Source organism: Netta rufina, assembly GCF_964035555.1.
Source record: "Netta rufina genome assembly, chromosome: 3".
Classification (NCBI taxonomy): domain Eukaryota; kingdom Metazoa; phylum Chordata; class Aves; order Anseriformes; family Anatidae; genus Netta; species Netta rufina.
The window spans coordinates 14,172,031-14,191,284 of NC_140125.1; the positions used below are offsets into that span (position 1 = coordinate 14,172,031).

The window sequence follows — 19,254 nt, forward strand, 5'->3', positions numbered from 1 at the left end:
CTGCCTCCAAATGGCTGTGGGGAAGGAGCAGCCCTGAGGACTGATCCCGATGGCTTAGCACTCAGAAACAGGGGCAGTCTCTTGGCCCCCGAGGACACAGAAACACCCGCATGGCTGTTATTGCTTCTCAGGGACCCGTGTGCGAAGCAGTGAATGGTGAAAGCTTTCCCTCCTTTCCCCCACCCTCCCCGTGAAGAGGAAACAAACAACCAAATGAAAAAAAAAAAAAAAAAAAGCACAACAAAAAAAAACAACTATGGGAGAAACTAAACTACCTAAAATAAATAAAACCAGGTGAAAACACTTGTATCTGCAATGCTCAACCCACATGGCTGGAAGGACTATCGCTATAGGATGCTATATACAGGTAGGGTTCGTTTCAGTCATGCAAAATGTTACTAGTACCACGACAGCATGCCCGGGGGGTGGACGAGGCGGGGGCCATGGGCTGGGCAGAGGACGGGCGCTGCGGGACCTCAGCGTAGGACACCAGACACGAGGCTGTGTCCCCAAAGCACGGAGGGTGGGGGAAAAGGGGAAAATGGGGAGGGGAAGGGAGGAGAAATGCTAATTATACACACATCAAAATGAGAAAAAAAAAATCGAATGACGAAAATGGTTGTGTTCTATCCTTAGAAAGCTCCCAGTTTCCCCTTTTTCTTCAGTCTGGTCTCTCGCTTCTTTCTGCCAGGGCCAGAGGGGACGTTCCCAAGTGGCGAAGGCGGATGGAGGATGCTCGGAGGTTCAGGACCCTCGCTCGCCTCTCCTTCCCTTGCCCACCGGCTCCGTTTCTCACCAGCCGCTCCGGCCTTCCCCGTGCCAACGCGCCCCGGTCGCCTTCGCATCCATCCATCCTCCTGGGGGGGCGGTGAGAGCGATGGGACGCTGCTCGGTCGCTGCCGGCTGCTCTCGCTGGTAGAGTTGCAAAGAGGGGACCCCTGGGAAGGGGGTCCGGCCGGCTTTGGGGTCCCTCCTAGTTCAAAGGACGCTCCAAAGCCGCTTTCCGTCAGCAGGTGTGTGAACATGGCAAATCTCTTTTATTCTTTCTCTGTTCATTATACACAGCGTTATATCTATATCTATACCTATATATTGCTCTATATAGATACATATAGATATATATATATTTACTATCTCTGATTGTTCCTTTAGAAGCCCTTTATGTGGCAGTAGGCTTCCAGAGATGAGAAGAATATGTACAAGAGCCACAGGAGGATAAAGAGTGAGGATGTGAGCAGCTTGGAAGTCCGCGGCCCGCCCAGCTCACCTCCAATTTCGGGTCTCCGCCGATAGAGCAGCACACCCACACTGATAAAAGCAAAAATGGTGAAGAGGGTGACGGAGAAGGCCAGGGTGCCAGGCGAGACTTCGAAGGCTTGTCCATGTGCCGCGTGGTAGATGGCCGCGATGGACCAGGCCACCCCGATGCCCAAGAAAACGTTCACGGCATTGCTCCCGGTGACGTTCCCGATGGAGGCGTCCGCGTACTGGTCCTGTGTCGCTGCTACTTTGCTGGCAAATGTGTCTGCAAGGGGAAGGCAGAGAGAAACCCTCAGGGAACAGGCAGGTAAGGAGGGATGGCGGCGGGCAGCGTGGGGATAGAAGTCAAAAGCATCACTGGGGGAATGAAGAATTGGGTAAAGGTATCCAAGGCTCTGCCTACAGGCACTCCTGAGGAAGGAAAGTCAAGGTCCAGGAATGCCCAGGAGGGAAATCTCAAAGTCCTGAAATATGGGGCTTCCCCCAGTATGGCTCGTAGATTCCCCATGGTGCTTCAAGCCAGAGACAGCTCTCCCCAGTACTACAGTGTACTGGCCCCTTCCCCACATCCACTAATATGCTGACTTGTACAAGAATTGAAGACTGGGAGAGTTTTGTGGGAGCTGGAACGGTCTGTCTCCATCTATCAGGTCTGCTTAAGTTTTGTATTTTCATTTCTGTGTTTGCTTTAATGACTTCTCACCAATGCTTTGTGCCTCACTAAAGTCCAGTGTCCTTTGAAGACCCTGACACTTTGGGAAAGAAGCACACAACTTTCACCCATTTAACAGGGGAGAAAAACTGGGCAGGTATGTGCACACTTGCCCAGCTACTCCAACAGCTTCAAGACCAGCAACAAAAGATAAAACTGTGATAAAACATGCCTGGACTTGTATGCTGCTGATCTTGTGGCTAGTTGACCAGCATGATGCTGTCCTCTGCCATTGGGAAATGTTGGCTTTAGATCCAAAGCCAGCAGCTCAGTTAATGCCCAGATAACACTACACCATCTGTGAGTGTCTCCCAGTTGAAACAGGAGTAGCCAAATATATCCCAAAAGATTTTCTCTTTTTTTCTCTTAAATGTTTCCTGAAATGTCAACTTTTGTCAACAAAAACAGAAGGGAAGACTTTGGCTGTCAAGGGTATGAGACAGTGCTACAAAGCTTGCACCTGAAAGTTCTAGTGCCAGAAATCTAAAAAATGCTCCTTCTTTTGCCTGAACCTGATCTCCCTTTTAGTTCTGTTGCTTCCTTTTGGGGCTCTGATAGTGTTAGGCCAGTTTCAAGGTCTTTGCGCACCTAAGTGCTGACCACTGGAGGTTTGGGACTGGTGAGAAAATGTTTGACTGAAGCTGGAGGTGGTCAGGTTGGGTTACAGCCCCATCTCCAGGATCTAGACCGTGTATGGTCAGCACTGTGGTGTGTGGCAATGGAAACTCATGTTATTTCTCCGCCTGGTCAGTGTTCAGTCTCTGCTGTCTTCTGAATCTTGGTGGCCATTTGTTCATAGACATCTCTCCAAATATATGTGGGGTCACAGCCTTCCAGCAGCTTCACAAGTGGCATTTCTAGCAGCTTACCTGGCTCAATAGCATCTTGATCCACCTGAACCAAAGGTGAATCTGGACTCATACAGAGGTGTCTGTGCTGGGTAGAGCACCCTGAGTATGAACAAGCACCTACCTCACCTGGGAGACAATGTCAAAGGAGAAGACTTTCAGAAAGTGCCAACACAGGCAGCATTTTAATCAAAGACTCTGAGAACAAACGCCATGGAGGCTGTCCACAGAAACAGATACAGCACAGTCTGGGCAGAGATGGACCTTTACAACAAACAACTGTTGCCCTTACCTGGCACCGATGTCCCCAGCGCGACAAACACGACGGCAGTGACCGAGTCCTTCAAGCCAATGGTGCAGCCAAAGTGGGACGCGAGGTCGCCGATGAAAGCTGTCAGGATGCCGATCATGAGGATGGAGACGACGAAGCAAGCCCAGCCATTCCAGTAGTCTGTCGGGGGCACGAAGGCAAAAAGGACCTTCCAGAAGACGGTCAGAAAGTGCATCACGTAGTCAAAGCAGGAGGGCAGCTTCTCCTCCCCACATTCATCGTCGTCATCATCTTCCCCTGGAGAAAACCACCAGTGCCTGGTTAGTTGCTCATTCAATTTGGCAAAGCCTTTGTGCTTCCTGCAGCCCCCAAACATCACCTCTCATGGCTTGGGCTCTGCAAAACCTTGACTTCCAAATATCTCATTTTCTGGGCAAAGTACAGGGAGGCACGAGGACCCTTCCTGGCCCCTCTCTGTTGTACAGAGACCCCCCAGAAGCATCAGTCTTGAAAACTGACCTGCATGTCAGAAAATACAGAGCCTCATGCCAGCACCTCTGCCTGGGTTTGACCACCAGATGCTTTCTGAGACTTGGCCCCTGCTCAGTAGCCCCTTCCCCAAAAGGGAAAAGGCTACTTTCCTTTTCACATCCTCCCCCACAACGCAGATATTTAATTGGATAAGAAAACATATAGAGTCTCCCTCAGGGATAACAAGTGGTCTTGCTGTATACCATGTACCAATCCGTAGGTGTTGATTAACCCCACATTTAAATGGGGGCTCCATGCTGTGACAGTGGAGCTACTGGGGAAAGCTGCTCGAGTGCTGCTTGCTTCGTTATTGCTCTTAACTACAACTGCTTTCTGCCTTGATGCAAAGGTGGCAATGAAAAGCCAAATCGGGGACCAAGACATGGCATACTTCCTAAGAAGGTGGCCAAACCCTTAGCACTGAAGTTTCAGCCCTTTATGACCAGAAAGCACACAGCATGTGGGAGAAAGAAAAGGAAATAGTCCAGATAGTTCAGTCCTTCACGAGGGTGTTGGTAACCTGTAAAGGGAGCCAACCTGCTCTTGGTTTGCTCCAGCTCCAGTGCAAGTAAACTTTGCTGGCATCCTGGGGGGCGCTCAGCAGAGATCAAGCCGCAGGGGAGAGGGCATGAAGCCAGAGAAAATGTCTCCTCCAGGAGGCTGGTGAAGCCCTGGGACACCTACCCTGGGTGGTGGACATTTCCATCTTTGTGTGTTTTCAACATTTGGCTAAATAAAGCTATAGGAATAAACCTTGGGAAAGTCCTACTCAGTACCCTGCTGGGGTGCAACGTTGCACAAGTATCATTTGGCTTTGAAGAGCCTTTGCAGATCAAGACGTAGGATGGAGGCAGTGGGAAACTTGGTGTCTGTACAATAACGTGATGGAAAATGATGTGTTGGTTGGCTTTAAGGCATTGCACTCATTATGGCAGAAACAGTAGCTAATCGGAAGCATGGTGTTATTATTTTGGCAGACATAGATGCCCCATTCCTGTGCATTGTGGTGGAAATAAGGAACATTTTTTTCAGCCTGGGAAGCCTAGGCTGGACTTTTGCTTTTTGCACAAAGGCTGGTACTGGCAGGAAACACTGTGCTGACACTGTAATTTTGAGGCAGGTATTTTAATCCTCTTCCCAAGCTACTTGGCAGCAGGACTGCTGTGGATCTAGATCTTTACAGAGATGATAAAATAGACTGAAAAATGAACATGAGCACCACTGTCATAATGCTCATCCACATCTGTCTATCATTTCGTTAAGCAGGAATAATGGCCCTCTTTCCAAGAGCTGGCCAGATACTGTTAAGGTGAATTGAAATGCAGAGCAAAGTTGGACAGCGACCCATTCAGGTAGAAGCTCACAAACTGCAGCAAGTTCTTGCTTGAGGAGCTAAATCCTAGCAAAAACTTAGGTTCAGAGCTCAGAGACAAACTCATCTTCCCCAGCTGCAAGGGACAGCTCACGCCCACTGAATTATGCCACGTTTATTAAATGTCTGTTAATCATCCTATTAGCACTGATGGTAGTTGTGTATTCAAAGAGTAGTGGTGATGGGGCTTTCATGTAGCTGCAGTCTTTTCCATACTTCGCAGAGATGAGATCCAAGCACCAGTGATTAGCTTTGCTTTAATATGGGATCCAATTAAATAATTGATTCTGGCATAGATTATTTTATCCATATTAGCTATGAAACCTGCAGCGAGGATTGTCTTGCTTGATATGTTCATGCTGTATCCGAAATAATGGGAGGCTCTTGGCTGGAGGCTCTAAGAATAACTATGCTACAAAGAGAGGGATGGCAATTTGAGGGCATAGCTGCTGCGCAATGTCCTGTCCTCGTTTTCAGATGCAAAGGGTAAATGGTACAGCCGTCACTTTTAATTAACTTGTACTGGGTAGGGGTTGCCATGTACAGAGGAGCTCGAGGTAGGAAGTATGAGTGTTCCCTCATGCATTTCGATGCAAAATTAGCTGGGTGGGCTCCTATTGCCTTCTCTGGTAATTTAATCTAGGCTGGTTGATTTTGCCCTAATGCTTGCAGATGCAGGGCCCAGGCTGAGCTGTAAGGCTGCAACATCCAGCCAGTGAGTTATAACATCTCCAGCTGTTAAAACCACATCTGTGAGAGACCTTATTCTACCTACACCAGAAGTGGGAGTGCTAATACATCCTATACTGGGCATACTGGTAAACATGGTGCTGGTCCCTGCGAGAGCAGTACAGGAGGGTATTTCTGAGGGAAAGGCAGTTCTTCAGGAGAGGGGGAGATATGATCAAATATGATCTGATGTGAGCAGAGATAGGATGTGTGCTGCAGCTACTGGGCAGCTGAGCCATAATCTACTGCTGAACCATAACCACAGAGGGCTGGAAGAGCAGGAGCATTCCTGTCCCGAACACAAGGGGTCAAGGGCAAATTTTGGCTATCTGAGGGGGGACACAGTGACTATCTTCAGGGTTGGGCGCCCTCAGCCTAGCACTGTCCCCACTGCAGGGAGCACCAGAGAGGGCGTGCACTGCTACTTCCCACCAGCACCTTCCATGCTGTTCTTTCTGACTTGAAACACTGCGATTTCCCCCCAGATCTCTCCCACTGAAATGAATTTTCCCCTCTGCCATCTGGTAGCACCCAGAGCGTTTCTCTGCCGGGCGCTACACACTTACTGCAGGAGGTTTCCCACGCATCAGACAAGGTGATCTCACGAAAAGATTTAATCAGCTGTCTTATTTATGCAGATGCTGTAAATAACTCCACCACCTGTTTTTCCTCCTGCTGCCTCACTACGATCTGTGTTACTGGTACGGCCAAGCCGAGACACGAGCAAGGCTGATCATAATTCACCTGGAGCAGCAGTCTAAACTCACCCGCACTGACAGTAATAGCCTCAATAAACTGCTCCCTCCAGCTGTTTGTGCCAACCACCAGGGCCAGGTTCGTCTTCTTAATGAGCTTGTCCACTGTGTTCTGCAGATGGAGATGCAGAAGAGAGAATTAGGGGCTATCGGACTGGAGATGCGGGGCTAGAACCCACTGGCACTGGTGCTTACAGCCGTACGCTTATGGAAAAAGCTTAGCAGACACTAAGCTGAGGTCAAGCGTCTCGGAAGTGAAAGCAAATGTAAGTATTTCCAATTCCCCTCATTACCACTCAAAAAAGTCTTTTGAAACCTGCTCATGATGGGAATTTGAGTGGTCTCGATGGAGGTTTAACAGCAAATAGCACCGAGGTGCTGCAGCTCCTGTTTTTCACAATGCCTTGGGAAGAATTTTTACCGGGCTGCTTCAAAGCATTGTAAATAACTGGGACTTGAGCGAGGCTCTGCCACTCTGCACTGCTCAGGAGCTGAAGCTCAGTGCTAGTGGGGAAGGCACTGTGGCTGCAGCGGGCAGGGGGTGCTCCTGGGCAGGCTTCACCACAAAGCCACAATGGCTGCTTGCATTTAGGGTGTAAGAGCTTTGCCATAGGAATCCCAGGGTCAGGGCTCACTCAAAACTGCCTTTATGTAGGCTATAAAGCATCACTGTGATAGCAAGTTTATATCTGAAAGTAACATGCAGCATTTTGGAGCCCAGTGAGCTCTCAGGCTCACCTGGTTGATGTGTGTGTGTAATAACCACAGGCAATGGTCTGAGACCTTGTGATGCCAGTAGCTGCCCCACTTTGCTGCGATGCCATTAGCGTGTGTTGGCCAATGCTATGCAAAAAGTGGGTCCCCAAGCAGAGGAGTAGAAGGATGGGGATGCGGGTGGTACCTTGAACTCATAGGATTCCTCAATGATGACTTCGAGCTTGGTGTGCTCCCCCAGGACTGGGCGCCCCATCTCTGCAATTCGTCTTTCTTCCTCCTCCTTGCTGGTCAGTGGCTGCTTCTCCTCGTTCTCCTCTGTAAAGCAAAGAGCCCACCTGTGAGCCAGGTCCGGCCGGTCACTCTCTGGAGTTGGCTTCCCATCGGAGGGGGAGGTCAGGAAGCCTCCAGGCAGGAGCATGAGCGACAGAGCAGAGGAGAAGAAGAAGGAGGTCATGGAGCGATAGACAAGGTGGTTTTGCTGGGGAATGCTGGCAAAAGAGGTCTGCAGCTCGTCCAACCTCAGGAATAGTCTAATTCACCTTCAGGGCTGGGGAGTATCCCTGGTATCTGCTGCCTTTCCCAGAGGGTTGCTGTGGGGAACAGATCACCACTAAGGCTGCTCCAATTCCCAGCCCTCCAGTTCTGCAGCCAGGTGTGGTTAGGACATTTCCATCACCCCATTACAAGCAGAGAGAGCTGTCAGCAGCCCCAGGGCTGAGGAAGGGACGAGACCCTCCTAAGCAGGGCTTTACCTTTTGGGGACCAGGCTGGCAGCTGGAGAGCATGGGGCTGGAGGAAAAAGCATGGCCAGGAGCTGTCCCCAGGGCATGGCTTGGCCCCAAACCCTGAGAGAGGAGGCAACAGTAGGACTACAAGAGCCATGGAGCTGCTCTGCACTTCCACCAATGTATGTGCAACCTCAGGGCGGGGGGACATTTTGTCACCCTCTCTTGGTGTGACAGCCCGCCCTTGGGGATGAGCAGAAGACCATTGGGGTTGAGAGGGGCTGGGTTTGCTGGAGAGAGGAGTTAATTTGCCCGGGTCAGTAGGTAAACACGCTGGTCAGTCCGTGTTAGACCGCCACGGCCCATGGGTGCCACGCTGCAGGTACCTCGGATGGTGACCACGGTGCGGGGAAGAGGACGCTCTCTAGCCTGGACCTTCCTGAAGATGGGTTTTCCTATCAGAGCGACCAGCAGGAGATCAGCAGGAGGCACCGCACACCCCATGCACACCCTCGTTGTGCCATTAGTAAACTCTACATCCTACTGCACACGGGGTTAGCGTGGCTCCCGCCCGGCTGTCCCCCTGCCTGAAGAGTTGTCACCACCACAGGGAGCTGCTCAAAGGGTCCGGCCACGCGGCCAGAACCTCGTCAGCCACAAGGATCGTTTGCAGCACTCCTGAGGGGCTGCTCTGCGTCCTGTCAGGCCGTGTCATGGCCGCCATGCCCCGCCGAGGGCAGTGGCCATGAAGGGTGTGCGGCAGGCTGGGCGTGCTGTGAGAGGACGCGGTGTCAGCGAGGGCGGCCCTGCCGCCTGCTTACCCTTCCAGAGTTTCCCTCCAGGGCGGAACAAAAGCAAAGAGGAAACCGAGAGAGAGGAAAGAGCAGGATGAGCACACGGCCGTTAAGAGGAGAAGGGGTGGTGGGGGTGGGCAGGGGGATAGCAGAGGTCCATACCTGTGATGGTGAAGCCACCTAGATGAAACCAAAAATGAGAGAAAAAGAGAAAGAGAAAGAGAGAAAGAGAGGGTTAGCATCATCACAGCAGCCCCCCGCAGCCCCCAGGGACATGGGAGTCCTTGCCTGCCCCATGTGGGGCTGGGGGCTGGTCCCTGACCTGCACCCTAGGGATGGTGTGGGGACACCCTGCCCAAATGTGAGCTCTTCAAGCCACATCAGCCACCCCCCAGCACCTAACATAGGCTGCAGAGCCCACCTGGAGGCTGAGGGTACTCTGCTTCCCTCCCCGGCCTGAAAACACAGAGGCTGGGTTTGGCTGTAGATGTTGGAGGCACCATTTGCACCACCTCTTCCAGTTGGGTTGGCCATCTGTCCCACCTCTAAGTCACTATCCTGTCCTCTTTTCGCCATGCCAGCATAAGAGGTGATGGGTTAATCTGCACAGCATGGTTTTGTAACCCGGCATGTCGGTGGGTTTGCTACGGCTGTAACAACACCACTCCCAAAAAAATGCTCCTTGCCATGGCGGGTTACTTCTTGTTAATGGTAATGAGTTTGGGGTTTTAATCCGAGGGCTGTTGGGGCATCAGGTACCTGATCTTACTTAAATAGTGCTGACCGCCCTAAAAGAGAACATTGTGAGCAAAGAAAAATGTCAAACAAAATCAATCGTCTTCCAAAAATATGTAGACAAACTGGAAAAATGGAAAAGAAAAAGGAATGCGCGCTTACCAAGCTCATTCAACAACAGGGCTGTGAAGGAGACAGACAGAGACAAACACAGAAGAAGAAAAGTAAATGAATAATGAAATCAAAAGGGATATCCACAGAAAGACTCCAGATCCCAGGGCAGAGATTTCAGATCTGTAAAGCTGCAGGATACCATTAGTGTTGAGAGTGATGCACTAAAAATAAAGGAACAGAAACATTTCATGGGACAGTAGATTTAAAATAAAAATGGTTGCAAACACGGGGTGGATATGAGTTAAAAGGCACACTCCAAAAATTCATTTTTCCCCTTCGAATCATATGTGCAAGATCTTCCATTGGTCTCGGGGGCAGTTCTGCCTCGGGGGAGGACACAATACGTCCCACGTGCAGTGGCTACTGGCTTTGACCTCCTCCAGCTGCCTTTTGGGGAGCAACGACTACACTTGAAGGCTGCACTTCTGACATGGAATGAGAGAAGAAAAGTCTGGAGCAAGGTTTGGCTCGGGGATCTGGTCACTCAGCATTTTACGTGTCTGAAACAAAAGAAAAAGGCTCTCCCTTGGTGCATGGTGGGTCTCTGGCCCCTGAGGCACGGACCTCACCTTGGCTGTGTGGCCCAAGGGTGACGTTTCAGGGATGCTCCCATGTGCAGGGTGCTGAGCACACAGCTCACCCCACTTCACAGCCTCTTGTGAAAAACCAAGCACAAAAACCTAACTAAAAAAAAAAAAAAAGAAAGGCGAACACACAAAAAACCCCAGCACGGTCAAGGCAGAAATAGCATCCTTTAAAATCTTGACTTGCCTTCCAGCTACTGAGTTTGCAAAGCTGAACATCCCTCAGGTTTTCTAAATGATCTTTGTGACCAGGAGGGTGAGAAACTTTTTTTTTTTTTTTTTAAAAAAAAAGCCTGGCTCCTGCTAACTATTCATATAACCCAGCAAGTCACAAAAACCACCAGGAAACCTGACAGAGGGGAAGGTGCAGCTGACCTGCATGACACCTGTTCTGAAGGGGAATGTGGCATTGCTGCTGGATGTGATTTGAGGCTGAAATGCAGTGGCACCTCCCTGCTCAGCATGGGGACTGCTGGGGACCCTCTTGGCCCTGCACAAGTAGTATGTGCCAACCCCATGTCTGCTGAAGGGAGAGCTTTTGTCCCAGAAATGAGAAAGCCAGAACAAATGCTGCTACCAATTTGTTACAAAGGCTTTAATAAGGGGCCGTTGTAGGGCAACTAATTATCTTAAGTAGCTCTAAAACCGCTTCTTGCTCGGCCACCAATAGGGCACAGGATTAGCTGTTGCCATTAATTTTTAGTTAATTTCCTGGGGAAAAAAAAAAAAAAAAAAACACAACAAAAAAAACCTGTTGGAAAACTAAGTGAGCCGTGCCTTTTTGGGAAGGCTTTCAGTTAGTTTAGAAATGTTTTTATTTTATGTGATGAAAGAGGAAATTGTTTTTATTATTCCTATGAGAAGCTATTATCCAGTGCAGAGCCATGAAACTTTATTTGAGTGTAACCTGATTTCTCCTGGATTGATTGCATCTTACGGCATTACCTGCTTGTGCCGTGCTTCTCAGCTATTTCCAGACCCTAGTGCCAGCATAAGAAAGGCTAAAATTACTGCTCTGGCCAGGCATTTTACTTCAAGCAGAGGCTATTTTATCTTCTGATAAAAATGATGCAGTGTCACTTGCTTCTGGAGACCGAATTTTCTACGAGATTGAATGAAGCTGCGGCTGCGGTGTGGCAGGCCAGTGTGCTGAAAACATCCCTAGGAGATGGTGATGCTCATCATTCCCTGCCTGGGTCTTCCAGGGGGGCCCTCGTGAGCGAGACGGGGTGCCCCCGAAACAAAAGAGAAAAGAAAAACAGAGCAAAAAGCTGCAAGGGGCCAAGCTTCGAAGGAGGGAGGGCAAAACGGCCGGGAGCCAGAGCGCGAGGAGAAAGGAGTGTGAGAGTAGGGAGACACAGAGAAAAGCGGACGGCAGCGTCTCGAGAGCTGGTCTGGTGTTACTCTCACACCTTTCACTCCTCGTCGTAGCCACACCGGGTCCCCAAGCACAAGGAAGAAACTGCACTCTTTCTCATACTCCTCACGGTCAAGTATTCTAAGGGTAATGAATTTCCTGTGGGAACACAAGACAAAGGCAAACACATGATTGGCATCGCACGCGCATGCAGTTCACGTCCGCCGTGGTGCCGAGATGGTCGGGGAGGGAGGGAAGCGGCTGCACATCGCCCTGTGGCGGACGGGGAAGGGCAGGAGCATCCCCACCAGCCAGCCTGGGGTTTTTGGGGGGCCCCTGCTCCTGCCTTTTCCCGCAGGCGCTGGGGATGTGAGCTCGGTGTTGCAGGTGCCAGGCATGAGTGAGCCAGACAGGGACACACAGGCTGGGCTCAGCCCCGGAGCACGTCCCCCACCTTTCTTCTCACTCATCTCCACCAGCCGGGGCTCCCCGATCTCTAGGTAGAAGGTCTTGTTTTTCTCATACTCCTCATCATCTATCACCTTGATTGATATCGTTTTGCTGGAACAGAGAAGAAGAAATAGAGATTCAAGAGTAAGGGGGGAAGAGGGAGGAGGGAGACAGGGAGAGGAGGAGGAGGAGGGTGGAAACGCCAGGAGGAGGTGGCTGCGGAGAGAAAACAGTGGGTTCGGTGGCACAGCCAGAGGGGCAGCACAGCCGAAAGCAAAGGGCAGGAGCCGAGAGGCCGAGACAACGAGCACGGTCTGTGGGGTCAGGGTGCCTCCCAAAACCCAGGGTGCAACGCAGCCCCTCGATGACTTGCTCCCGCTTAACCCAGCCCCTGCCGGGGGCTCTGCCTCATCCCGACACCGCACATCCACACACAACATGACCCTCAGCTGCTCCCTATGGGCTTCGCGGGCTCCGACTGGCAAGGGATGCTGCGGTCCCATCCCCAGCTCCTCGGCACGCTGCGTGGCAGAGCCCCTCTGTGCCCTGACAAGTATTTGGCAGCAGAGGCGACATTTTACTCTCACTCGGAGCAAACACCGCCAAGCACTCGGAGGAACAGCCAGGATGATTCCTTGTGCCGTTCGCTATGAGTCAGAGGTGTATTAAGTTTGCCCTTCATGCTCATAATGAAACCGTTTACTCAAGAGCGAGTGATGGCTGTGAAGAGTGTAACAATACAGCGCGGCTCGGTGTAATTGTATTTTATAATGAATATCTGTAATAATTTCTTCGGTTGGTAATTATTGCTGCAACGGGTTTGTACGAAGGAAAAATAGGTACCGAGCGCGCAGCTGATCTTGCTTTGCATTGATGAGTTAGGTGAAATTATTGTGTATTAAAAAACTAATGAAGGATGCAAAAATGCTCACAGCCAAGCTATCCGAGGGCCCGGCAGTATTAACAGAATGGCACGATTTCAAAAATATTACTAACCAAATCAATAATTTTCCTGACAAATCCCATTAAATTGCATCCCGCGCGTCCCCTCCACGTATGAAAAAAAAGCCCTTCTCAGGAAAATTAATTAAAAAAGCTGCGTTCAGCAATACTGAGGGCAGCAGAGGAATCGAGATGCAAACTGCCTATGGGCGTGCTCTGGCTTTCTGTGTGCGGCATTTCTAAGCTCCGCACAATAATCCTCTCTTACAAGAAGAACCCTGGGTGCCCATAAAATACAAAAAGCAGCTCCCGATGCTCAGACTCAACACAAACAGGACCAGAACAATGGGGCCGCAGGACTGAAAGTGCCCCTGCCAGCAGGTGCTGCTGTAATGCAGCTTTCCAGGTGGTCTTCCCAGGGTGCGAGTGAGTGCTCTGTGTTGGGTAGACAGGAGCACTGCTGGTTTTTGCTGTAACAAGGCTGCTGGGACAAAGGGTGGGAGGAAAAACCAGCGAGTCTGCTCCCCAAGATGAATTCCCAATCAGCAAAAATTGCTGAGGCAAATGAGTCCCTGGGATGATGCTGCAATTCCAGAGAAAAGGATTTCCTTCTGATGGTGTTGGAGACCACATCTGCCTGAGAAACAAGCGCGTGGAAATAACACAGCTTATTCTTAGAGCATGCCTGATCTCCGTTGCACAGCCTTTTGCCTGCTGGGTCCTGTAGAGCACCCTGAAACGCCCCCACTGCACAGCAAGACTCCCTCAAAAACCAGCAGAGGTCTTGGGTCCTTAGCAGGAGACAAACTATTGCCTTACCCAGCTTTGTGCTCTGATTTAGTCATATGGGACCATTGCTGTGAGCAGCAATGCATTCTTGCTGGTAAAAGAAAGCACTGGCATCAGCCCAGCTGGTGCCACGATGTGTCAGGGGCATTTAGTGCGTGGACTTTCCTCCTGCCTGTGTCCAGGCAGGGAGGATGAAATACTGGGGGAATGTGCTTGGTGGCTCCACTCAGAGCTGCCAACCACCCATGGGAACCACCTGGCTCCAGGCACCCCCTTCCCCCCATGTGCTCACACTGACAAAAAGTTGGGCAAAGTGTTGCCAAGGAGAAAGCAGCCAACTGTCTGCATTTCTCTACCAGAAACTGCTCGTCCCCGAGTCCGTAGCCAAGGCAATCGCTGAGGGAATGAGTTTCAGCTCATTTCCATGTACCAGCAATCAAAGAATAAAACAAATCTTGCAGAATTGCAGCTCCAGCTCTTTTCCTCTTGCCGACACCCAGCAGCAAGGGAAAGAAGGGGATCTTCCTGAACACGGCGTACAAATTCCTGCCCTTGCTCCAAGACCCACGCTCTTCATCGGGGTTATAGTCTTCGTTTCAAACTACACCATTTCACTCACAGTGTAAAGACCTTTCAGCAGAGCATCCCCACACAACCTTTGGTTCCTAGAACCCATGGAGAAATCCCTTTGGTGGGCGATGCTCCAAGGATGGTGCAATGAGGGAACAGCCACCATGCCCGAGGGCCATCCGGCACAGTTTCTGACCAGTGCCAAGAGCACCTGCCCGTAGGAGGATGTATGAGCAGGACGAGCATACAGACAGTATTTCCAGCTGAAGCATTCCCAGCCCCCAGATATCCGTGTCTCAGGGTTTCCAGCCAGCCCAGGTTTCTATGTATTTAGCCATGCTCTGCAGGTTTCTCGCGTTTCACTCTGAGCTTGGGTAAACTTCTGGCATTTGCAGTATCCCAGGTGCCAGGGAGAGCGACGTGCTTGCTAACGCCAGCTCGGTGTCACAGGCAGCAAATTGCTGGTCTCGTGGGGTGATGTGTACCTGGTACAAGCATGCCAGCCCACCCACACTTTCTGAACACATCCCTGGGAAGGGCAAGAGATACCTCAGCCAGACTTTGCTCTCTTGCAGGCTCAGGAAGCACCAGGAGCGACTGGTGGCAACCTACCCAGGCATTTTGTGAAAGGTGGTTTTCATCGCCGTGCCCAGATCACACAGGAGCTGGGGCTGAAATAACCAAGTCCTGCATGCAGCTAGCGAAGGCGTGCCCAGTGGGCCACAAAAATGAACATCTCTAAACACACAACCAGCTGCTACAGCAGTCAGTGAGTTGCTTGCCCATAGCATGCTCTCACTGCCGGGACAGACAAACATTTATTCCTGAATCAGTTCAGGGAATAATGCTCTTATGCAGCTTGTCACCCATCCGACTTCCACTGAAGGCCCTGTTCCTTCTCCTAGATATGCCAAAAAACCCCTAGCTGCTCCTGTGCCTGCCTCTGCAGCACGCAGCTCCTCAGACCCGGGCACCAGGGAGTGCTTTTATGCACTTAGCAGCTTCATTGCTCAAATTTCTGACAGCTAGTCGAGGAGGGAAGTTGTCTTGTTGCTGGGAAGGAAAAGGAGGAGACGAGGTTTTTCTTAGACCAGTTGACAAGAAAATTGCACCTGATAGCAGGGAGGTGACAGCGGTGGGAGCCCTCATCCCGGCTGCAGGTGACGTGCGCCTGGCAGGGGGACGAGCGGGAGGGCAACGCGATGCCTGCCCTGCCAGCACAGGGTCACTCCCTCCTCAGGGACAGAAAATGCTCAAACGTGGGCCAGATTGTGCAAACGACCTTGTCACGCCCAGTTTTATCTGTTAAACAGCGGGCTCTGAGAGAGGAGAGGGTTCATTAAGATTTCTGCCCCAGCCTACGCTCTCTGGAGGCCTTTACCAGCCAAGGGTATGGGGATGGCAGCTGTAGCAGGCAATGGGCCTAGGTGGAAAGACACTGGTCATGGGGCCCAGTCTTGGCTCCACTCATGCCAACAGGCTGGAGATGCCTTCTCTGGGGGCATCTCATTTCACTTCCAGCTCCCAGCCAGCGGTTCAGGATGCATAAAGGCCATAAAATGTCTTCTGGTTGACCCTGCGACTCAGAGAGCTCAGATTCAGCCTCTTCTCCGGATGCATAACCATTAAAATCCAATAAAAGACAGGGGAAGATATCCCAACACCCCCAAGCACAAGCAGAAGGGCAGACCAAACCTCCCCAACACAGACAGTGGCTGAGCAGTGGGAACCAGAGAAGGTTTCTGGCTTGGTACAGACTTGGCTCTAGCAAATAGGAGCATGGGTATGCAAAGTTTGCAGGTAGTTGTCAGAGTGACGTACTTCCTTGCAGTTGGTTAATTAGTCCACCGTAGAGAATAAATTGGCACTACTGACACCATGGGCTGGACATGATGGTCAAATGGAAATGGGAGTGAGAGGAGAGACCGTGGTGTTGGCCATCCTTAACCCCGTGCCGATGGGGTCCCGTGCTTGTAAGATGCCCTGTGAATCACCCATAAAGGGCCCTTTGCAGATCCCAGGCTTGCTGACGTGAAATGTCTGTACTTGATGAAAATTTCACCTAAAGCATGCTGCCAACATGACATGGAGGGCAAAGGAAAACCTGCCTGAAGCTAAGCCTGACACATGCTTTCGGAAGGGTAAACGTAAGCAGATTTGATGCGGCAGCTCAGTTTGCTGGCCCAGCAGCCCAAATCTGAATGGGGCTGCACAGCCCAATGCCTGCCAAAATGTTGAGCACACCAGCCTGGGCACTGCAAACTGGGAAGGGAGGGGAAATTGTCCTTCTCTCTCCACCACTGGAGCCAAAATTAACTTGGTCGCTTTTATTTTCTTGGTTGCCCTCTCCTTCTTTTTCAGAGAAATCAGTCTTGCTGAATCAATCTCTGTGAGAGCACAGGGCTGTGCTGTCATCTCCGTGGCAGCATGAAACAACTGCTCCTCTGGCCTCAGGATGCATTAAGTTTAAATGACAACACACGGCTCGAATACATAACTTTGTCTTGCTTCAGAGCATCGCTACCAGGAGAGCCCTGGAAAAGCCTCGTCTATCCAGCACTCTCCTCCTTGGCCTTGTGGAGAAGCAAGATGTGGGAGGTGGTTTGCAGAGGCAGCAGGACCGAGGGCTGTTGCTGCTTGAATAGCTGGGAGATGACAGGCACAGCTGATGCTCAGTGCCTCAGAAAAGACTTCTGAGGAGCAACAATCACCAGGTAAGATATTGCAAATGCTAGGCTGAATGCTGCTTGACGCTCTCCTTACGAAGGCTGTGTTGGGCAGTATTTGTCAGACCAGAGATGCTGCTTTTCTGGGGAATCCCTGATGTTTGCTCTGAGCTGAGTGTGAATTTGCACTCTGGCTAATCCATGCCTTCACTCATCTGCCAATGTCACACTGCACAAAGGGCTGGCTGGCCAAAAAATGCATGAAGTGCCCCAAAACAGGACCTGAGCCCTTGGTCATGCTTAAAAGTTTCCCCTTGCCAGGACAGCTGAAGGTGTGACCGACTCTTGGCTCTGGATATGGTAACACCAGGACAAACCAGTGTTTGCTGTTCTCTCCCAGTCCCATTGCCCTGCACATCCAGGTGTGGTGACCCACCACTGAAAGCTCACCGAGTGCCTGATGGAGGCAGGATCGCAGGGAGGGATCACACAGGAGTCACTAAGTCTAGATCAGTGTCTGGATCTCCAAGGACAACACGCATAAACAGTGCAATGCAAGCGATGGCTAGGAAGGAAAACACATTTGATGTGAATTTGATCAAAACCACCCCAGCAGCAATTGCTTAAGGCGCCTGGGAAAGCTGACAGAGTAGAAATAACTCATCCCGTGGCTTCACACAAAACTGCCGTTAGTCCCAAAAAATTCAGCCTGTGCTGCAAGCAAGGGGTTTAGTGCCCGGGATTCTTCCCAGCCTAAGACCCTTCCTGCATATAAACCCTTGCAAATGCCATTATGAAGAAGCTGCAGAGTCTGGAGCCAAAATCTGGTATTTCTGCTCTTCCTCTGCCCATCTACTTGGTTGTTCTCATACACATCTTCCCCAAGGGAAAACAACTGGAAACTCATACAATTGCTTCCCACTTCTCCGTGCACCCAAGTACGCACATGGCTTTTCTTCACAGACAGGTTCCCTTTTATGAGAATAATTACTCCAACCTTTCCAATAAGTACGAGTTGCCCTTCTCTGTGTGCACCTGACATAGTTGCCATGACAATGCTCCTCAAACAGAACACATCACTCTTATTGAAATGGCTTTGGCACTTCCCAAAACGAATTGCAATAAGCTACTGCCAGCAGAGGGGACGTTTCTGCAGCCTTGTAAATTATTTAGCAAACTTTGCTGAGTTTAAGCTGAGTAAACAAAACAGAGGACAGCATGTGAAACCTAGCAGTGTGCCTTCAGCTTCAGGAATCAGGGTTGAAGGAAGCCCAGAATACGTCTGCTGTGCAATGGCATCAGCTGCTCCAGTGCCTCCCAAAGGAAGACACATTTCAATCTCCCCTGGCATTGGTTTCAGATCAAGGGAGGCTCTCCCTTGTTCAGGAAGATGCTACAATTGGGGTCTTGGCTGCGCCCTGCCCTTCCCTCTATATGGGAAAAGAATTGCTGGGAGGACGCAGGGATGCTCAGTGACAGCAGAGGGCATGCTGCAGAAATTCAGAGGAAAAACATCCGTACTGAATGTGCAAGCTGCCTTTCAGGAGCAGTATCCTGCCTCATTTTACCTCTGCACTGAGTCAGAGAGATGCATCTGGTGGCCAGCCCCAAAAATCAGCCCCTTTTTTTCAAGATGGGAGGTAGAGACACTCCCCCAAAATCTTGGAATGGAGACCCAAATATAGGATCAGAGCCTCCACAGAAAAAAGCACTTCACCATCACTACTTTTATCATCTTTTGTCTAGGGATCAAGTGACTGCTTCGAGATTCAGAAAGTGCCTGTAGCCGAAACGTTTTCTGCTGTGCCGCTCACACCAGCGTGCTCTGCTGCTCCTGACAATGCTTCACACTTACCAAAACACGTGTGCACACATGCAAACTGCAGTCAAAGTGCCAAGCAAAACAACATCTGCCTTGACCAGTCGTGTATGCACGTGTGTGCAGATGTGATCGGTATCTGCAAGTGCAGCACACAGCACACACCCTGCCTCCTCTCCCTGCTGCGGCCCTGCAGATGCTAATAGGCTCCTAAGCTACGGAAGAGCCTTTTGATCTTTTATTAGCTTGTCACTAAGTGTCACATTGAACTTTTATTAGAAGTTGTAAGTAATCATCTGTCAAGGGATGTTCCAGCGCAAAGCTCACATTTTAGCAATTTAAATGGCTGGCTGCAGAGTGCCCCCCGCTCCAGCCTCTCTTGGGCAAGTCACCTGTGCTGGACCAGCATCAGGGTGCTACCTGGCTACAAAAAACATGAAGCCTCTGGATGCCA

At 50.7% G+C, this 19,254-nt stretch overlaps 1 protein-coding gene across 1 annotated transcript in view; it reads right to left on the bottom strand.

Moving 5' to 3' along the window:
• Positions 1–1,148: 1,148 nt before the first annotated feature.
• The window catches only part of SLC8A1 (solute carrier family 8 member A1), a gene marked incomplete at its 3' end in the record, with an annotated part of 72,658 nt that continues 54,552 nt past the window's right edge, over positions 1,149–19,254 (bottom strand). The window contains exons 2-7 of the mRNA XM_084285190.1: positions 11,620–11,723; positions 8,877–8,894; positions 7,380–7,510; positions 6,491–6,590; positions 3,113–3,388; positions 1,149–1,525 (exon numbers count right to left, since the gene is read on the bottom strand). Of these exons, the coding sequence (XP_084141316.1) occupies positions 1,149–1,525; positions 3,113–3,388; positions 6,491–6,590; positions 7,380–7,510; positions 8,877–8,894; positions 11,620–11,723 (1,006 nt within the window). The remainder of the gene's footprint in view (positions 1,526–3,112; positions 3,389–6,490; positions 6,591–7,379; positions 7,511–8,876; positions 8,895–11,619; positions 11,724–19,254) is intronic.